At 35.4% G+C, this 15,534-nt stretch overlaps 1 protein-coding gene across 2 annotated transcripts in view; it reads right to left on the reverse strand.

Annotated features, from left to right (window-relative positions):
- TBC1D15 (TBC1 domain family member 15) overlaps positions 1 to 15,534 on the reverse strand; it is a 63,308-nt gene that overhangs the window by 14,250 nt on the left and 33,524 nt on the right. Inside the window, exons 6-12 of one of the 2 annotated variants that reach the window (XM_024736734.1) lie at positions 10,280 to 10,382; positions 9,249 to 9,299; positions 8,747 to 8,944; positions 7,562 to 7,690; positions 6,480 to 6,583; positions 5,409 to 5,503; positions 585 to 701 (exon numbers count right to left, since the gene is read on the reverse strand). In XM_024736734.1, coding sequence (XP_024592502.1) covers positions 585 to 701; positions 5,409 to 5,503; positions 6,480 to 6,583; positions 7,562 to 7,690; positions 8,747 to 8,944; positions 9,249 to 9,299; positions 10,280 to 10,382 — 797 coding nt within the window. The remainder of the gene's footprint in view (positions 1 to 584; positions 702 to 5,408; positions 5,504 to 6,479; positions 6,584 to 7,561; positions 7,691 to 8,746; positions 8,945 to 9,248; positions 9,300 to 10,279; positions 10,383 to 15,534) is intronic. The other variant, XM_024736735.1, reaches the window with a different exon arrangement.

Consider the following 15,534-nt stretch of genomic DNA (forward strand, 5'->3'; position numbering starts at 1 on the left):
TCTCAATTCACAGTACCCTTAGTGCCTCAGGAATTGTTTTCCAAGGCACCCCTACGCTCAAAAATATTACTAACAATTTCCATGTATTAAACAGATCCAAACAACTTAATTAATATTTGTATCCTATTTAACTTAGCACTGTTGGGCACTACACTACTCAAACCTTGGAATCCAATTGGATGCCACCATCCTCATCTATTTCCACACAGTACTTGCTTATCATGGCAAGGCCAAAAACTCTGCTTTGTAAAGATATAACTTCATCAGAAGGAGTCTGGTGATCTAATGATGAAACCCTGAACTACTCCAGTTAGTAGTTAGAGCAGTGTCCTACAGATGTCACTATATTTCCCTCAAATATTTAAAATATCCCACATTGTCCCCATGAGTTTGCATGAGCAACCCAGTGCTCCTTGGTGCACAATTTGGGAACCAAAGCCTTTTAAGTTTCCAGTCCCCTGTGGAACACCCCTATAAAAACTAGGCCACGGAACTATTTACATGTTCCTAACAGGTTAATAAATTTAAATTCTAAAATAAACATACATAATATATTTAAATTAGGATGTTAGAGGAGAACTTACCTAAATCAAAATCATACATACAGTAGGTCATCAAAATGTCATGAAGCAAAATCAACCCTGGATTATCTTGGCCTTCATAAAACTTGTTTGTTCGATCTGTTCTGTTAACATCTTTTTCTGAGGAAGAAAATCATCACATATTTGAAAACCTTTAGAATAACAGATTTTTACAAAGCTCACATCTTACAAGTACAGAGTTATTCTTCTTGTTATTAATCTTACTCTCTTGCCAAGCTTTTAAAATGAAAAAAATTCATCAAATTCCATTTCAGATATGCAATAAAGTAACATTTTGGAATTTTTTTTCCGAAGTCAGTCAACCTCCTCTTGGGTATATTTTTAAATATTTTTCAATTTTTATCTAAACATAGAAATCTTTTAATTGAATAGCAGGAAATACATTCAATTAATTAAAACCAACACCAAGTAATAGTTCACATTAGTTAGCAATAAAAATGCCAGTCATGGGCTTCCCTGGTGACCCTGTGGTTAAGAATCTACCTGCCAGTGCAGGAGACATGGGTTTGAGCCCTGGTCCAGGAAGATCCCACATGCCACGGAGCAACTAAGCCCGTGCGCCACAACTATTGAGCCTGCACCCTAGAGCCCGTGAGCCACAACTACTGAAGCCTGAGCGTCTAGAGCCTGTGCTCTGCAACAAGAGAAGCCACCACAATGAGAAGCCCGTGCACTGAAACAAAGAGTAGCCCCCGCTCACTGCAACTAGAGAAAGCCCGTACAGCAACGAAGACCCAAAGCAGCCAAAAACAAATAAATAAAATAAATTTATATATATAAAAAAATGCCAGTCATGAATACACGTGATAGGCAGTATTATTTGAAAACAGTAATGAAAAAAGTTACTATGCAATCAAGTGTAATCAAACAGATTTGTTTCATTCATAATTGCTTCATTCATTATGAGTACTGTCAACTTCTTTGTCATGTTCCATAACCATCTTCAGGACAAATTACTTCTTTATTCTCATATATACATTATTCAGTTTACATATAAAATAAATAAATAGTTTACATATAAAATAAGCAATCTATTTTAATTTTGAAAAAAAAAGAAAATCCACATTTTTCTGGAAATGATTTTAAGACATTAAAAACGGTTTTAGAAACATCACCAGGAGTGTATCTCAAGTTGTACTGACAATTCAATTAACAAACACCGATACCTGCTAGATGCATCTTGTTGTGAAACAACTAAAAAGGCATTCCCCAAACTTCAATCCCTCAGTAAATTATGAAAAAATAATTTAAAGAAATTTAAAGTGATTAATTTACTCTATAATCAATTTTGTTTAAAAGTTATAACTGTCCTCTCCCCCCATTAAATTTAATAATCTGAAAACATTCTCAATAATTGTTGTGAAGAGATGAGGAGGTATTTTACAACAAAGCAATCTAAACTCATGACATGAGTTTAGATTCTATAAGGGCATTTTAAAAATCAGCAGAACAATATTCTAGCTTTTTGTTGAGCTATCTTAAAATAGCTTAATAAATATAAATATAGCACATATCTATAGAACTGTGAATACATTTTTCAAACAAGGAAAAGCAATACCAAAAAATCATGCTATAAATGTCAAATTTTATTTAAAAACACCAAAATGTTTCATTCTCATATCATAGTTGATAGAGGTACATAAGTTATTTTTTATTAACTCAAGCACAATTTACATAGTCATAATGCCAATATAGAATATCTGCCTTAATAGGTGTTTTAAACACAGTAAAAAGTTATTTGTGCCCTCATGAACTATCTGTCTCTCTTTCCTCTTGTATAGTTATTTAGTACTGACATGCCAGGCAGAAAACAAAAAGGTATCAACGATATCAAGGGACTTCCCTGGTGGTGCAGTGGTTAAGAATCCGTCTGCCAATGCAGGGGACATGGGTTCAATCCCTGGTCCAGGAAGATCCCACATGCCATGGAGCAACTAAGCCTGTTCGCCACAACTACTGAGCCTGCACTCTAGAACCAGGGAGCCACAACTACTGAAGCCCGTGTGCCTAGAGCCCGTACGGTAGTTCTATTTTCAGTTTTTTGAGGGACCTCCATACTCTTTTCCATAGTGGCTCCACCAATTTACATTCCCACCACCAGTGTACAAGGGTTCCCTTTTCTCTACATCCTCACCAACATTTGTTAGTTGTGGTCTTTTTGATGATAGCCTTTCTGTCAGGTATGAGGTAGTATCACACTGTGGCTTTGATTTGCATTTCTCTAATGGTTAGCAATGCTGAGCATCTTTTCACGTGCCTGTTGGCCATCTGTATGTCTTCTTTGGAAAAATGTCTACTCAGGTCTTCTGTCCATTTTTTAATTGGTTGCCTGGTTTTTTTGAGCTGTTTATATATTTTGGATATTAACCAATTATCAATCCCATCATTTACAAATATTTTCTCCCATTCAGTAGGTTGTCTTTTCATTTTGTCAATGGTTTCCTTTGCTGTGCAAAAGCTTTCAAGTTTAATTAGGTCCCACTTGTTTATTTTTGCTTTAGTTTCCTTTGCCTTAGGAGACAGATTCAAAAAAATATTGCTACAGTTTATGTCAAAGAGTACTCTGCTTATGTTCTCTTCTAGGAATTTTTATGATTTCACACCTTACATTTAGGTATTTAATCCATTCTGAGTTTATTTTTGTATATGCTATGAGGAAATGTTCTAATCTCATTGTTTTATACGTAGCTCTCCAGTTTTCCCAGCACCATTTACTGAAGAGACTGTCTTTTCTCCATTGTATATTCTTGCCTCCTTTGTTGTAGATTAACTGACCATAAGTGCATGGGTTTGTTTCTGGGCTCTCTATACTGTTCCACTGATCTATGTGTCTGTTTCTATGCCAGTACCATGCTGTTTCAATAACTGTAGCTTTGTAGTATAGTCCGAAGTCAGAGAGCATAATACCTCCAGCTTTATTCTTTTTTCTCAAGATTGCTTTGGCATTTTGGGGTCTTCTGTAGTTCCACATTAATTTTAGCATTATTTGTTCTAGTTTTGTGGGAAAATGTCATATATTTTCAACCTCTTCTTGCTCTCTCCTCCTTCTGGGACCCCCATAATGCAAATGTTGGTATACTTCATGTTGTCCCAGTGGTCCCTTAAATTGTTCTCATTTTTTAAATTTGTTTTTCTTTTTGCTATTCTGATTGGATGATTTCCATTATCCTATCTTCCAGACCACTTATGTGTTCTTCTATATCAGCCAGTCTGCTATTAATTCCTTCTAGGGTGTTTTTCATTTCAGTCACTGTATTCTTCAGTTCTGATTCTTTTTTTATATTTTCTAGCTCTGTGTTAAAATTCTCACTATGTTCATCTATTACTTTCCTTACTTCAGTTAGCATTCTTATTACTAATACTTTGAATTCTTTATCTGGTAAATTGTTTATTTCTATTTCATGACTATTTTCAGGGGTTTTCTCTTACTCTTTCGACTGAGACAAATTCCTGTGTTTTCTCATTTTGCTTAACTTTCACCTAGTTTCATAGAGAAATCATTTAAGGGTGTCATTATGTGGGAGAACCCCTATACAGTTAGCGTGTGCCCAGTGGCTTTGGAGGGAGAGCTGGATTTGACTTGAACACGGGTCACATCTTTCCTGAGAGCATGCTGGTAGCTATCACCTTGGTAGGAGGTGTGGTTGGAGATGAAGGGCCTAGGGCCAGAGCCAGGTGTGACCTGGGGCTTCCCCTCTGCTTGGTGGCTGTCACCTCCCTTTTAGGGCCAGGGCCAAGTCCAAGCTCGCTTCCTCCCCTCGGAGTGTGCACCCCCATGTATCTCCTCCACTGGGGACAGTGCTGGAACAGGAAGGGCTGGTGTGGGCATTCCGAGTGTGTAGGGGCATGGGCTACAGTGGTCCAGCAAGGGTCAGACATTCACACTGCTTCTGATGTTCTGCCTGTGTAAGTGCCAGTAATGGCTGCCCCCACCCTGCTCATATGCTGCTTCAGGTCTGAGCTGCTTCTGTGTCTCACAGCCGATCTTCCAAGTGGGGCTGGGGTGTTTGCTTAGCTCAAGCCAGGGTGTGCACTGGGGCGGTCACAGAAAACCAACCAGTCACTTGTACAGTCTTCAATCCACCCCCTCCACCTTGCCTCAGGAGCAAGAAAGCATGTGCACATTCCTCAAGAGCGGAGTCCAGGCTTCCCACAGCCCTCCTGTTAGTCTCACATCCCTCCAACCAGCCAAGAGGGCTTGTCTTCCCTCTGCTGGACCCCAGGACTGGGGTGTCCAATATGTGGCTCAGACCACTCATTCCCCAAGGAGGCTCTCCACCCATGTAATCTCCCTTTTCCTCTGAGTCTCCTCCCAGGGACACAGGTCCCAACTTCATCACTTCTCTTTCCTTCCCACTCAATATCGTGTGTTATCTTTCTTACTGTACAGGAGTCTTCCTGCCAGTCTCCAGTTAGTTTTCAGTGAGAATTGTTCCACATGTAGATGATTTTTGATGTGTTTACGGGGGAAGGTGAGCTCTGCATCCTCTACTCCACTATCTTGATCTCCTCCTCTCTGAGAGAAAGTTTTATAACCTTTATTATCTGGCCCAAGTTCACAACAATGTCAGCTTTCTTGGAGGGCTTGAGAGCCAGATAGAGGCTTTGCAGCTAGAAAGAGTGCCCAAATCACATTCTGAAGGCTGCCCTAGGAGGTTCTAGGTATTTCTGTGGTAAGAATCTTTGCCACAAGCCTCTGATTTTTCATTTGGGCCCTAACTCTGTAGTATATACCTGCATTTCTTAAATCTTATCAACACTTCCATGCAACCCTCTCATGCATTTTCAAAATTAAGAAAAAATTACCAATAAGACTTCTATAATCTCTTAACCTCGAATTTCTCTTCTCCTGTTCCTCGCTGACAGATTTCCACTGTAGTTTCATTCTGAAGTATTCATCACTATAGAAAACAATTTTATACCAAAAAAGGTTATTTGAACACCTAAAAAACAAATTTAATGTATCAAAGCATTTATGGTGCTAGTGAGATGTAAATTTATAAATATGATAGTGAAATGTTTAAAGTTACAATCAAAGGAAAAATAAAATAACCTTATACATGTCATAAACTTTATTTAAACTACTAGAATAATTTAGATATGATTTTAAAGAAACATTTACTTCAGTCCTTAATATCAGAACTAAAATTATTCCAGTCATTAAATACTTTTGCCACTAAAGTTTCCAAATAATTACAAACCTATGAGATTTTTTTTTTTTTAATGTGACATAACAGTACCATTTTCCAACCAGTTTACTACAGAAACTTGTTGATGTGAAAATGTCTTAGAAGGACTGGCAAACATGTTGAAAAGAGAAAGGACTGTCTGAATTTGAATATACACATAATGATTGAAAGTGAGCTTTAAATAAAAGGTTAGACTGACAAACTGGGAATAAGTATACCTGGGAAGTTGGTCTGTGTTTCTTTTCAAGTCTGATAATTACTTAAAAATAGAAACACAATTCTAAAAAAAAAAGGCCAGTTTATGTTATAAGAGCACCAGGAAAATAATTTAAAGGTAATTAACCTAAATAGCAAATACAATTATGAGCCATTTTTATAATTTCATAATAAATTGTAAAAATGAATCAAGATAAATGAGATATATTTTAAAATCTATATCTTAGTATGCTTAAAATGTTTATACAAGGGGACTAGAATTTTTTTTTACCATCATTCTATATATTCACTAATGTAACTGCAATGAAGTCCCTTTAATAAGTGTTTCTGGTTTGAAATTAACTACAGTGCTCACAATATTTAAATTAAAAAGATGAAAATAAAAATATGTTCCCTTACCCTAGTCTATTCCACTTTATATGGTTGAGTTACTTGGATTTCTTTAATGAGCACACAAAAGACCATTACTTACGTTTTTTGTTTTTGTAATTGAGTTCTTTCCTCTTTGGTACTGTCCCAAGGAAAATAACCCAGAAGAAATTTCCATGCTTGTTTTCTCAACACATGACTAAGTCCCTGAAGAAAACATGCATATTAAACACATTTGTAAAAAATGAATGCAATACTTTAAGTTCACAAAACTTGCACAGAAACAGAAAAACTACTATTTAAGAGATAGTTTTATATAGGCATACGTCATTTTATTGCACTTTGCTCTACTACACTTCTCAGGTATTGCATGTATTATTAAATTGAAGGTTTGTGACAACCCTGTGCCAAACAAGTCTACCAGTGCCATTCTTATAACAGCGTTTGCTCACTTCATGTCTCCACGTCACAGTTTGGTAATTCTCCCAATATTTCAAACTTTTTCTTTACTATTGTATTTGATATGGTGATCTGTGATCAGTGATCTTTGATGTTATTGTTATTATTTTTTTTGTTTTGTATTTTTTTAATTAAAATACATACGCTGTTTTCTTAGACATGACGCTATTGCACACTTAATCGACTTAATACAGTATAGTGCAAACATAATTTTCATATGCACTGGGAAATCAAAAAATGTGAGTGACTCGCTTATTTGCAATAGTCACTTTACTGCAGTAGTCTGTAACCGAACCCACAATACCTCCAAGGTATGCCTGTACATAAAAATAACTCAATTCAGTAAAAACTACCTTGTTTTTGACTTCCAGATTCTGAAGATGTAAGCAGCTGCCAGAAAGCGTAAACAATGAAGAGTAGACTGTATAGCAGACAGTGGAACTGATTAGTCTTTCTAAACCCAGTCCTTACTAGATAAGGGAACTACCACTGAGGAACACAAATGCCTCCTTCACATAACCCACAGAACTTCAAGTAAGAAAGAATACCCTTCCATAGGCTTAATGGTATATCCCTCCAACCCAACCCTCAGGGACATCACAAACACCTCACTCTGTCCTACACGGATTTTAAGGCAACACTCATCAAAAAGGAGTTCATCTCTCCCACCTCCCAAAAGAAAACGAAAACTTGAACACCAACAGTTTAAAATACTAAAGTAATTACCCCTCTAAATATCATCTGCTTCATATTATCTACATTTAAAATTCTTCCTTCAGAATCAATGTTCTTAGTCCATTCTTCCAATGATACTGGCTCTCTCCTTTGAACAACAGGTCGTTCGCCCAAATCAATCTAAAACAAAAAGATAAGCAATAAAGAGTACACCTTTAACAAGTGAAATGAAATCAAGGTATATAGAAACTAAAACTAAAATACTATTACTCAGACATTAAGTTCTAACATTTCTAATATTTTCCCTTAGTTTCCAATGTTTAGTTTATAAACTGCAATAGCATTCCATACATTTTACCCTCCTACTAAACACACAGATAACTGGGTTATAAATTCAGAAACAAAAAAACATTTGTTGTTTTGGGTTTCAATTACGTAAGTACAGAACATTCAACACGTAAATTCTAAAACAGACCCTTCACACTAAATGGTATGCTATATTATTAAAAAAGAGTATTATTCCATTAATCATATTTAAAATTAGCTTTTCTTCCAATCTAAAATTTGTAGCTCTCAGAATTGATTCATGATCCATTAGCTCTACTTGGCCTTTTCTACAGGTTTTCATTCAATTAATAGATGTTGGTAATTTTAAAATGCCATTTGCAAGATAAGCCCTTTAATTAAGTACTACAATTTAGATATTTTATAATGTTCTAACTATGTGCAGCCTAGAATTGTAGCAAATTCAAGTCTTGCTGAGCATATATAAAGATTTACCATAATTCAAGGCTAAAATCCATCTTACTTAAAAAAGAAAAGATTCACATAAGAATAAAAGCCCACAAGTAGTGTCCTGACTAGCTGCCTGTGCAGTGTCTGAGAAAACAAAAATTAGGAAGAACAGAACTAGGGGCAACATGCAAGGCTTACTATTTACTCACTGCTATACACTCAATGAAACAAAAACCTGTTCATTATTATCGAAAGGTAATCAAAGAAAGAGATCCAACACTGATGAACAGAGAAGTAGTAGTTGATGAAGAAGAAACCAGGAATTTGGTGGCAGGACAAGCATTAGTTGTTAGATATATTAGTGAGCAAAAGTTATAAAGGATTGTGAGAAGAGGCAGGTATGACCAAAATTGAGTTTCTATTTCTATAACATTCAGTACACTTTAAAAAGCATTTCTCCTGCTAAAATACAAGAGCTATATTAATATAAACTCCACTCACTCTTGTGATGACTTCAAATCCTGGTTCTTCTTGCTGATTTATCTTTAAACCTGGAATAGCATCACTAAGAAAATCTGCCATCTCTGAAGGTGGTCGTTGATGTGCAGAAGGATCGCTGCCTCTTAAACTATCAAAAATGTAGTTTGTGACTTTGGAAAATCCTACCATAGTGGCTGTATAAGGGTCCTTTTTAATCTTCTATGCAGTAGAAAGAAAAATATTGGCAAAATTAATTCAGATAAAGAATAAAAATACCTCATGACAGGCAAAAGGGCAAAGGTTTTTAAAGGGGAAATCAGAACTAAAACAGAGCATTCTAAGATTATTTTAAATTTTTATTTTTTTCTGGGAAGAAAAATTTTAATTTTCTAAGCCAATTTTTTCATTTGGTTAAAATAGTACATTAAATAGCAAGCTAATGCTACTGATTGAATTGCAGGTAAACACATGATTTGCAGGCTTCATTCAATCTGCACACACCAGAAATATCTGCAGTGCTTACTTTCCACTGATGGACGGCCCACAACAGCTTTCTTCTCTCTAACAGTCCTGCCTTCACAGAAAAAAATATTTCTTGAAGTGGGCAGTACCACACTAGTCTAACACAAAATATTTGATAGCTAAGTTTAAACGCTCACAATATTTAAATATTAGCTGACATTTTAATCTAATTATATAACTGGTGAATCATGCCAACAAGAGTAATTTGTTCTGGACAGTGCTGTCCTAGAAAAGTTTTTCTACTGCTAGAGTTACTTCTAAATCCCAAACTGCCTGCTTATTCATATTTAGCAAAAATAGTTACTTCTTAAAGGTCTATCTTTAAAATGATTACTTTCACAATAAGAAAAACAGTTCCCTCACATTTTATTTTAATCAGTATTTAGCTCTTTTGTCCTCCCTCCTAAAAAGTTCCCTCTTTATCTTCAGAACCAAAAAGAGATACCATGTGGGACAAAGAAGCACTCAAACATCTGTTGAATGAATAAATGAATAAATGAATGAGTAAACAAAAATGTCATTAGTTTACATAGCAACCTGAGTGAAAAATAAATTATCTTTATTTCTGCCTGTGTTAAGGGCACATTTTTAGCCAAATGCAAGAATATACTCAAATACTTTAAGAGGAATTAGACTAAACTGACCACAAATGAACCAACTTAAACATCAAATAAAAACTCAAACCAGATTTTTGCATAAGCTTATCACTGATTAATTCGAAGTGGCTTACCCAGTGACTTTTCACCTAATCAGTGCAAGCTATGATAATAAAAATCTGATGTCCAATTTCAATTATGATAAAGGGGAAAATTGCTGTAAGAGTAATTAAGAACCAAGGAAGCTTCTGAGTCTTACAAACAATATGACACATATTATTCTTTCTATAAAATTACAGAGAATAGTTCCATAAGGTTTACACATGCAGACACTTGCCTCATTCTGTATAATCTCTGAGAAAGTGAGGGGTAGGATGCATATAAAATAATGCGGTCAGACAAACAGATTAATATAAGATAGACTAAGGAAACATACTTGTATTATACCATATGCTGGTTCATCAAGAAGATTTTCAAAAGACTGTGAAAGACTCTTATTCTGACAATTCACAAGAAGTGTTCTTTTGTCTTGCGGAGATCTGTAATAAAAAGAAGGGATTTGTAGAAAACAGTAGCACTCCGCATCAATGACTACCTAAATAATTACTAATGCACAGTTATTTTTCCGTAACAACAACAACAAAAAACCTTAAATGTCCAGTTCTAAAAGTGTTTCCCATTAATTCAATATTAGCAAGTACTTAGTAACTATCTTAAGTGAGTTCCAAAACTACATAAACATTAAATATTAAATTAACAAATATAAAAGGGATAAAGTATATTTTTATTCTAGGTAAAGCCAAGAGGACTAAATTATAATGAACCCAAACTTTTGTTTAGAATTATAGTAGAAAATTCTTACAAATATATCTTCCATTATAAGAATATATCTTCTCTTATAAAGAAAGTTGAAACACACTTTAGGATTCATCAGTATATATAATATGTACACTACAGGAAAATGTCCTATTTTGAAATGGTTTCCAACTTCACTCCACAGCTTGGTAGTACTGCAATATAAGATGTTAAAAATACAAGATACAATGTCTTAATTATTTGTTAAAGATCATTAATTATGCCAACCATTATTATAAACACACATGGTTGTAATGTACAGTTCAGGTACAGTATATTTTTAGTTCTTGCTTATTGAGCTCCGGATATGTTTTTCTCCACACTTCCTAATAACTACAGAATAAACAAAATGCTTTCCAAATAGACATCTAATTTGAAGTAATCAAATGAATTATCCAGTCTTTTTAAGTTTTATAATTTAGTAAGTCAGCTGTAATAAATCCACAACTTTTGTGTTTAAAAACAAAAATTAAATGCATTATTTTGCTGCTATCTACTTCTAGTTTATTATAAATGTTTGAGATAAGAACTTTAATAACAGTTATCTCTTCTCAATTCTAACATAACAGGATGCAACAGCAATGCTGGGGGGATATGAAATCCAAAACAGGATCTTATTCTTACTTAGAAACAGCACTCGATCATCAAAGACAATAGTAGCTGAATAAGCCCCTTAGCTTCTTAAAAGAGCTAAGGTTGAGTCATTTGAAGTAGGAAGAAAATAACTTTTTAAACGTTCAATTTTCATTAATCACCATTTTTCTGAACATCTTCTGGGGGTCATGCTTATTAACATGAAGACCTATAGGTTCTCACAAGGCATTTTTTAATGATAGGTCAACTTGTAAACATAGCACCAGAAGAAGAAAAGTAACTAGTATAGAAACATATTTTTTTCCTAACACAGTGCTGCTGGTGCTATGGTTATTATTTTTTGTTTCTAAAAATAGATTAAGTCAAATTTTTTCTTTAAACTACAAATAAAAAAATGATCGTGAAAGTCAAAACACTGGCTATGCATGCTGAAGGGGGACACATACGCAACCTTCAGTTATCTGTGCCCAGCCAATTATTATGGCTTCAGATCTAAAACTATGGTCACAAAGCTGGAGATGGGAAGAAGAAATGACTGCTCAACCAACAAAGAACCACAGATACTTTTTTACAAAGGAAGGATTTCTTTTTTTTATACCTAATGCTCTGTGATGAGGGGCTGGGGGAAGTCACATTAGACTCGGTTGACACTGAAGAAATCAACAACATTTTTTAAAGTATATCAGTAAGAGGACAGGTAATAATGTTGCTAAGAACTTCAGAGCTCACCAAAAGGAGGGCCGGCATTCCAGAATATTGTTACATTTCCACCTGCCAGGTTACCACACTGATTTAATCTGGGAAGATTAAATATTATATTTATATATTCTAGGGATATTATGGATTCTGGGAAGTTGATCTCTCATGACAACATTATTCAAGGCTTTCAAAAACTCATTGCAGCAGTAAGATAGAACTTTTAATGATGCTAACATCAGCAATTCTATTAGATCCTACTAAAGGGCTTAAAGAAAACCATTGTCTAATATCACAACTACAGACGCATAACTACTAAAACTTCAGAAGTACTTTGGAGTGAGCCTCTCCCAAAAGCTTCACAATTCAGAAATTATAACAGTTGAAGAATTTTTGTGCACTGAGATGTAATAGTAACTATTTTATATTGCCACCAAGAAGACCAATATGGAAAGCTAAAGAAATAAATAAAAATATCATTGCAAAAGATATAAAGCCAAAAAGGTTAATAAAAAAAAAGTACAGAATATTTACAACAAAACTATATAGTTTATTCCCATCCATATAATTTATACATATATATGTGTGTGTGTGTGTGTATGTATATATGTATGTGTGTGTGGATATATGTATCTCACAAAGGGAATAAATGAGGGTCTAGGACCTAATCTCATAAATGACTGGTGCTATAAGATGATACAACCAACTTGGCTTTTTAAGGAAATATTTTACTGCTTGGATATTTATATATTAGTTTTAAAATGGCCCAATATATAAAATCATTTTAACAGAACCAATAACTTTCATTCATATCCTAGCAACCACCTTGGTTCCAGAAATGTAACAAAAATGTATCTGTGGCTCATTCTTTTACCCAACTGAATACCATGTTCTAAATGGTGATAAGTCAAAGAACACTAAAGAATATCAATGAATAAGACAATTTGTTTATCCCAGTAGATAAGAAAACCATTTGAGAAATAATAAGCCTCAAGAAGCTGGCCTATTTTGCACTGGCTAATCCAGTTAATGAGACTGAAAGAAGGAACTGTGCATAGTTACCCAACCTTTACCTCGATATTTCAAGGCTGCACATCCCTAGCAAATCTGCAATTTCTGTTTGTCTGTATGGTAAGACCCTTAATTCATTACAGGGAGTGTTAGGAAGACATCATGGTCACAGGTGCAAGCCACATTCTTCAATTTAGGTTAATCAGAGAAAAAAGATAATGTGGTCTGAATCTCCCTCTATTGATGTTTTGAACTCAGAAAACACAAGAAGGATGACCCAGGAACAGAGTGGCTGGGATCCCAGCGAAGCTGCTGACACCAAGGTTTTCCTGGTCTACTCTTCTTCTTCCGGTCTCCACAACAATCTGCGACCATAGGAACATGACTCTGGAAGTACCATTTTGCTTAGGATAACTGCTCCAGAGACAGGAAATGATACCTAATAAAGTAAAAAATGGGGGATATTTGGGACTTTTCATTTCTTTGGACTTAATTGTGAATTCCATTTATTTAGATCATAAGTAATGAACATAAAAAACAAGAACCTTTAACATCTCCCTAAGAATCTGATAATGGAAGATGGTTTATACAAATATGGGATTTATTTTTATACTGGTGACTGTTTATCTGGAATATCTATATTCTACCACCTGGACTCAGCATATATGACACAATGCAGTTGGGCATAATTTATGACGGGAAAGAGAATGGGGGGATGCTTATTTTCTGCCTAGTGTACAAAGGGGCCTTCAATTGGGGATAAAATATTTGATGTACTATTCTTACACATTTCAGACTATTCAGGGGGCAAAGAATAAACTGGCCCCTCAGTGTCACAGGAGAATACACAATGGAGAAGTGGCTGGTACCAAGGATGAAGCTTTTAAAGCTCACTTTACACAGCTATCTCCTCTCCCAGAAACAGCCACATCCTTGGTTGACCATAAATGTGATTAAGCCTAGTGGGAAGAGAGGAAACAGAGTGTAGGAAGTCAGACTCCTCTGCTAGGTTCTTCTCTTTGACCACGTCATTAAAGGCTATAATTAATCACATGCTTACATTCTATCCCATTTTATCCTCTTCTTAGTTAATCTCATTCTCTCTCAGAGCTTCAATTACTACTAAAACACACACACACACACACACACACAAACCTACATATTATCCTATTATATGCTCTCATCGTGCTATATCCCTGATTCATAGTACTTATTACAGCTGAAAACTTATGATTATTTGTATAAGCGATCTTTTTCTTTTCTGCAATAGTACAAACTCCATGAAGACAGACACTATATCTTTTTTGACTAAGTGCTCCTTTCCAGCACTTAGTATGATGCCTAGAACATAGTGGGTCCTCAAAACAAAAATACTTGTTGAATGAAAAAGTAGAGAGAGGGGAACACCATTCCCATGGCTTCTTATTTCCAGGTGCAAATATGCACTCCTATTAAATAAAATCTTCACAGGGACACATCTGACTGCTGAGATCAGGAAAGAGTAAGGTGCATGCATGGCATAACCCCTTCCAGGCTCTCTTTATCTCTTGGATCTGCCTGCCAACAGAGAAGGTGGTTTCTAGTCTGCTCTCATTCATGTCATAAGTGGTCTGCCCTCACTAGGGAGACCTGTGGTTGTCCAAAAATGATAACTGGATGACTTCAACATTAATTTGGGCTGAATTATTATGATGCTACATATCTAAGCCTAACCAATACAGAAAAGGAAACATAGTTTCACTTACAAACGTCATTAAAACATCACCAACACATATTTAAGGTACATATTCTCTTATAAGCACCTAAGTAATTGTTGAGTCTATCCTTGAACCCATCCAGGACAGAAAACTCTCTACCTCATGAGCTAATTCCTTGTAATTTCTACCCCTCGAGCTATTTCCTTCTAGTTTATCTCTGGAGTCATACAAAACAAATCTAGTCTACTTCTTTTAACAATCCTTTTGAAATTATTTGTAAAACTGGTAAGTACCATGCCATTTATTCATTCAACTAAGATTTACTGAACAAATGGGCCAGGCACTCTGGCTAGGAATTTAGGAGAAAGTGTAAACAAGATAGATGCAGTCCCTGCCTTTATGGGCTTATATTCTAGAGGAAAACGTAACAGAAATAAACAGACAATGATTTTATTCTGTTAAGGGCCATGAAGGAAGCAAACAAGAGAATGAGAAAGCAAAAAGGAATGGCGGTGGGAACCTACATTAAATGGGAGACTAAGCATCCAGAAAAGCCCTTCTGAGGAAGTGACATTAAACTGAGACCTCAGGGATAAGAAAGGGAGAAGAATATTCTAGACAAAAGAAATACATATAGGACCCTAAGACAAGAAAGAGTTTAGGGCATTTCAGGAACTGAAAGAAAACCATGTGGCTAGAATATAGAAGAGAATGGCATGAGATGAGGTTTAAGAAATAAACAGAGCTAAGATAGGGCAGGCCCTCACTGACCATGGTAAGAAGCTTGGGTGTTTGCTTTGTTTTGTTTTTTTGCAGTACGCGGGCCTCTCACTGCTGT

This window comes from Neophocaena asiaeorientalis, unplaced genomic scaffold, assembly GCF_003031525.2.
Source record: "Neophocaena asiaeorientalis asiaeorientalis breed wild unplaced genomic scaffold, Neophocaena_asiaeorientalis_V1.1 scaffold134, whole genome shotgun sequence".
NCBI lineage: Eukaryota > Metazoa > Chordata > Mammalia > Artiodactyla > Phocoenidae > Neophocaena > Neophocaena asiaeorientalis.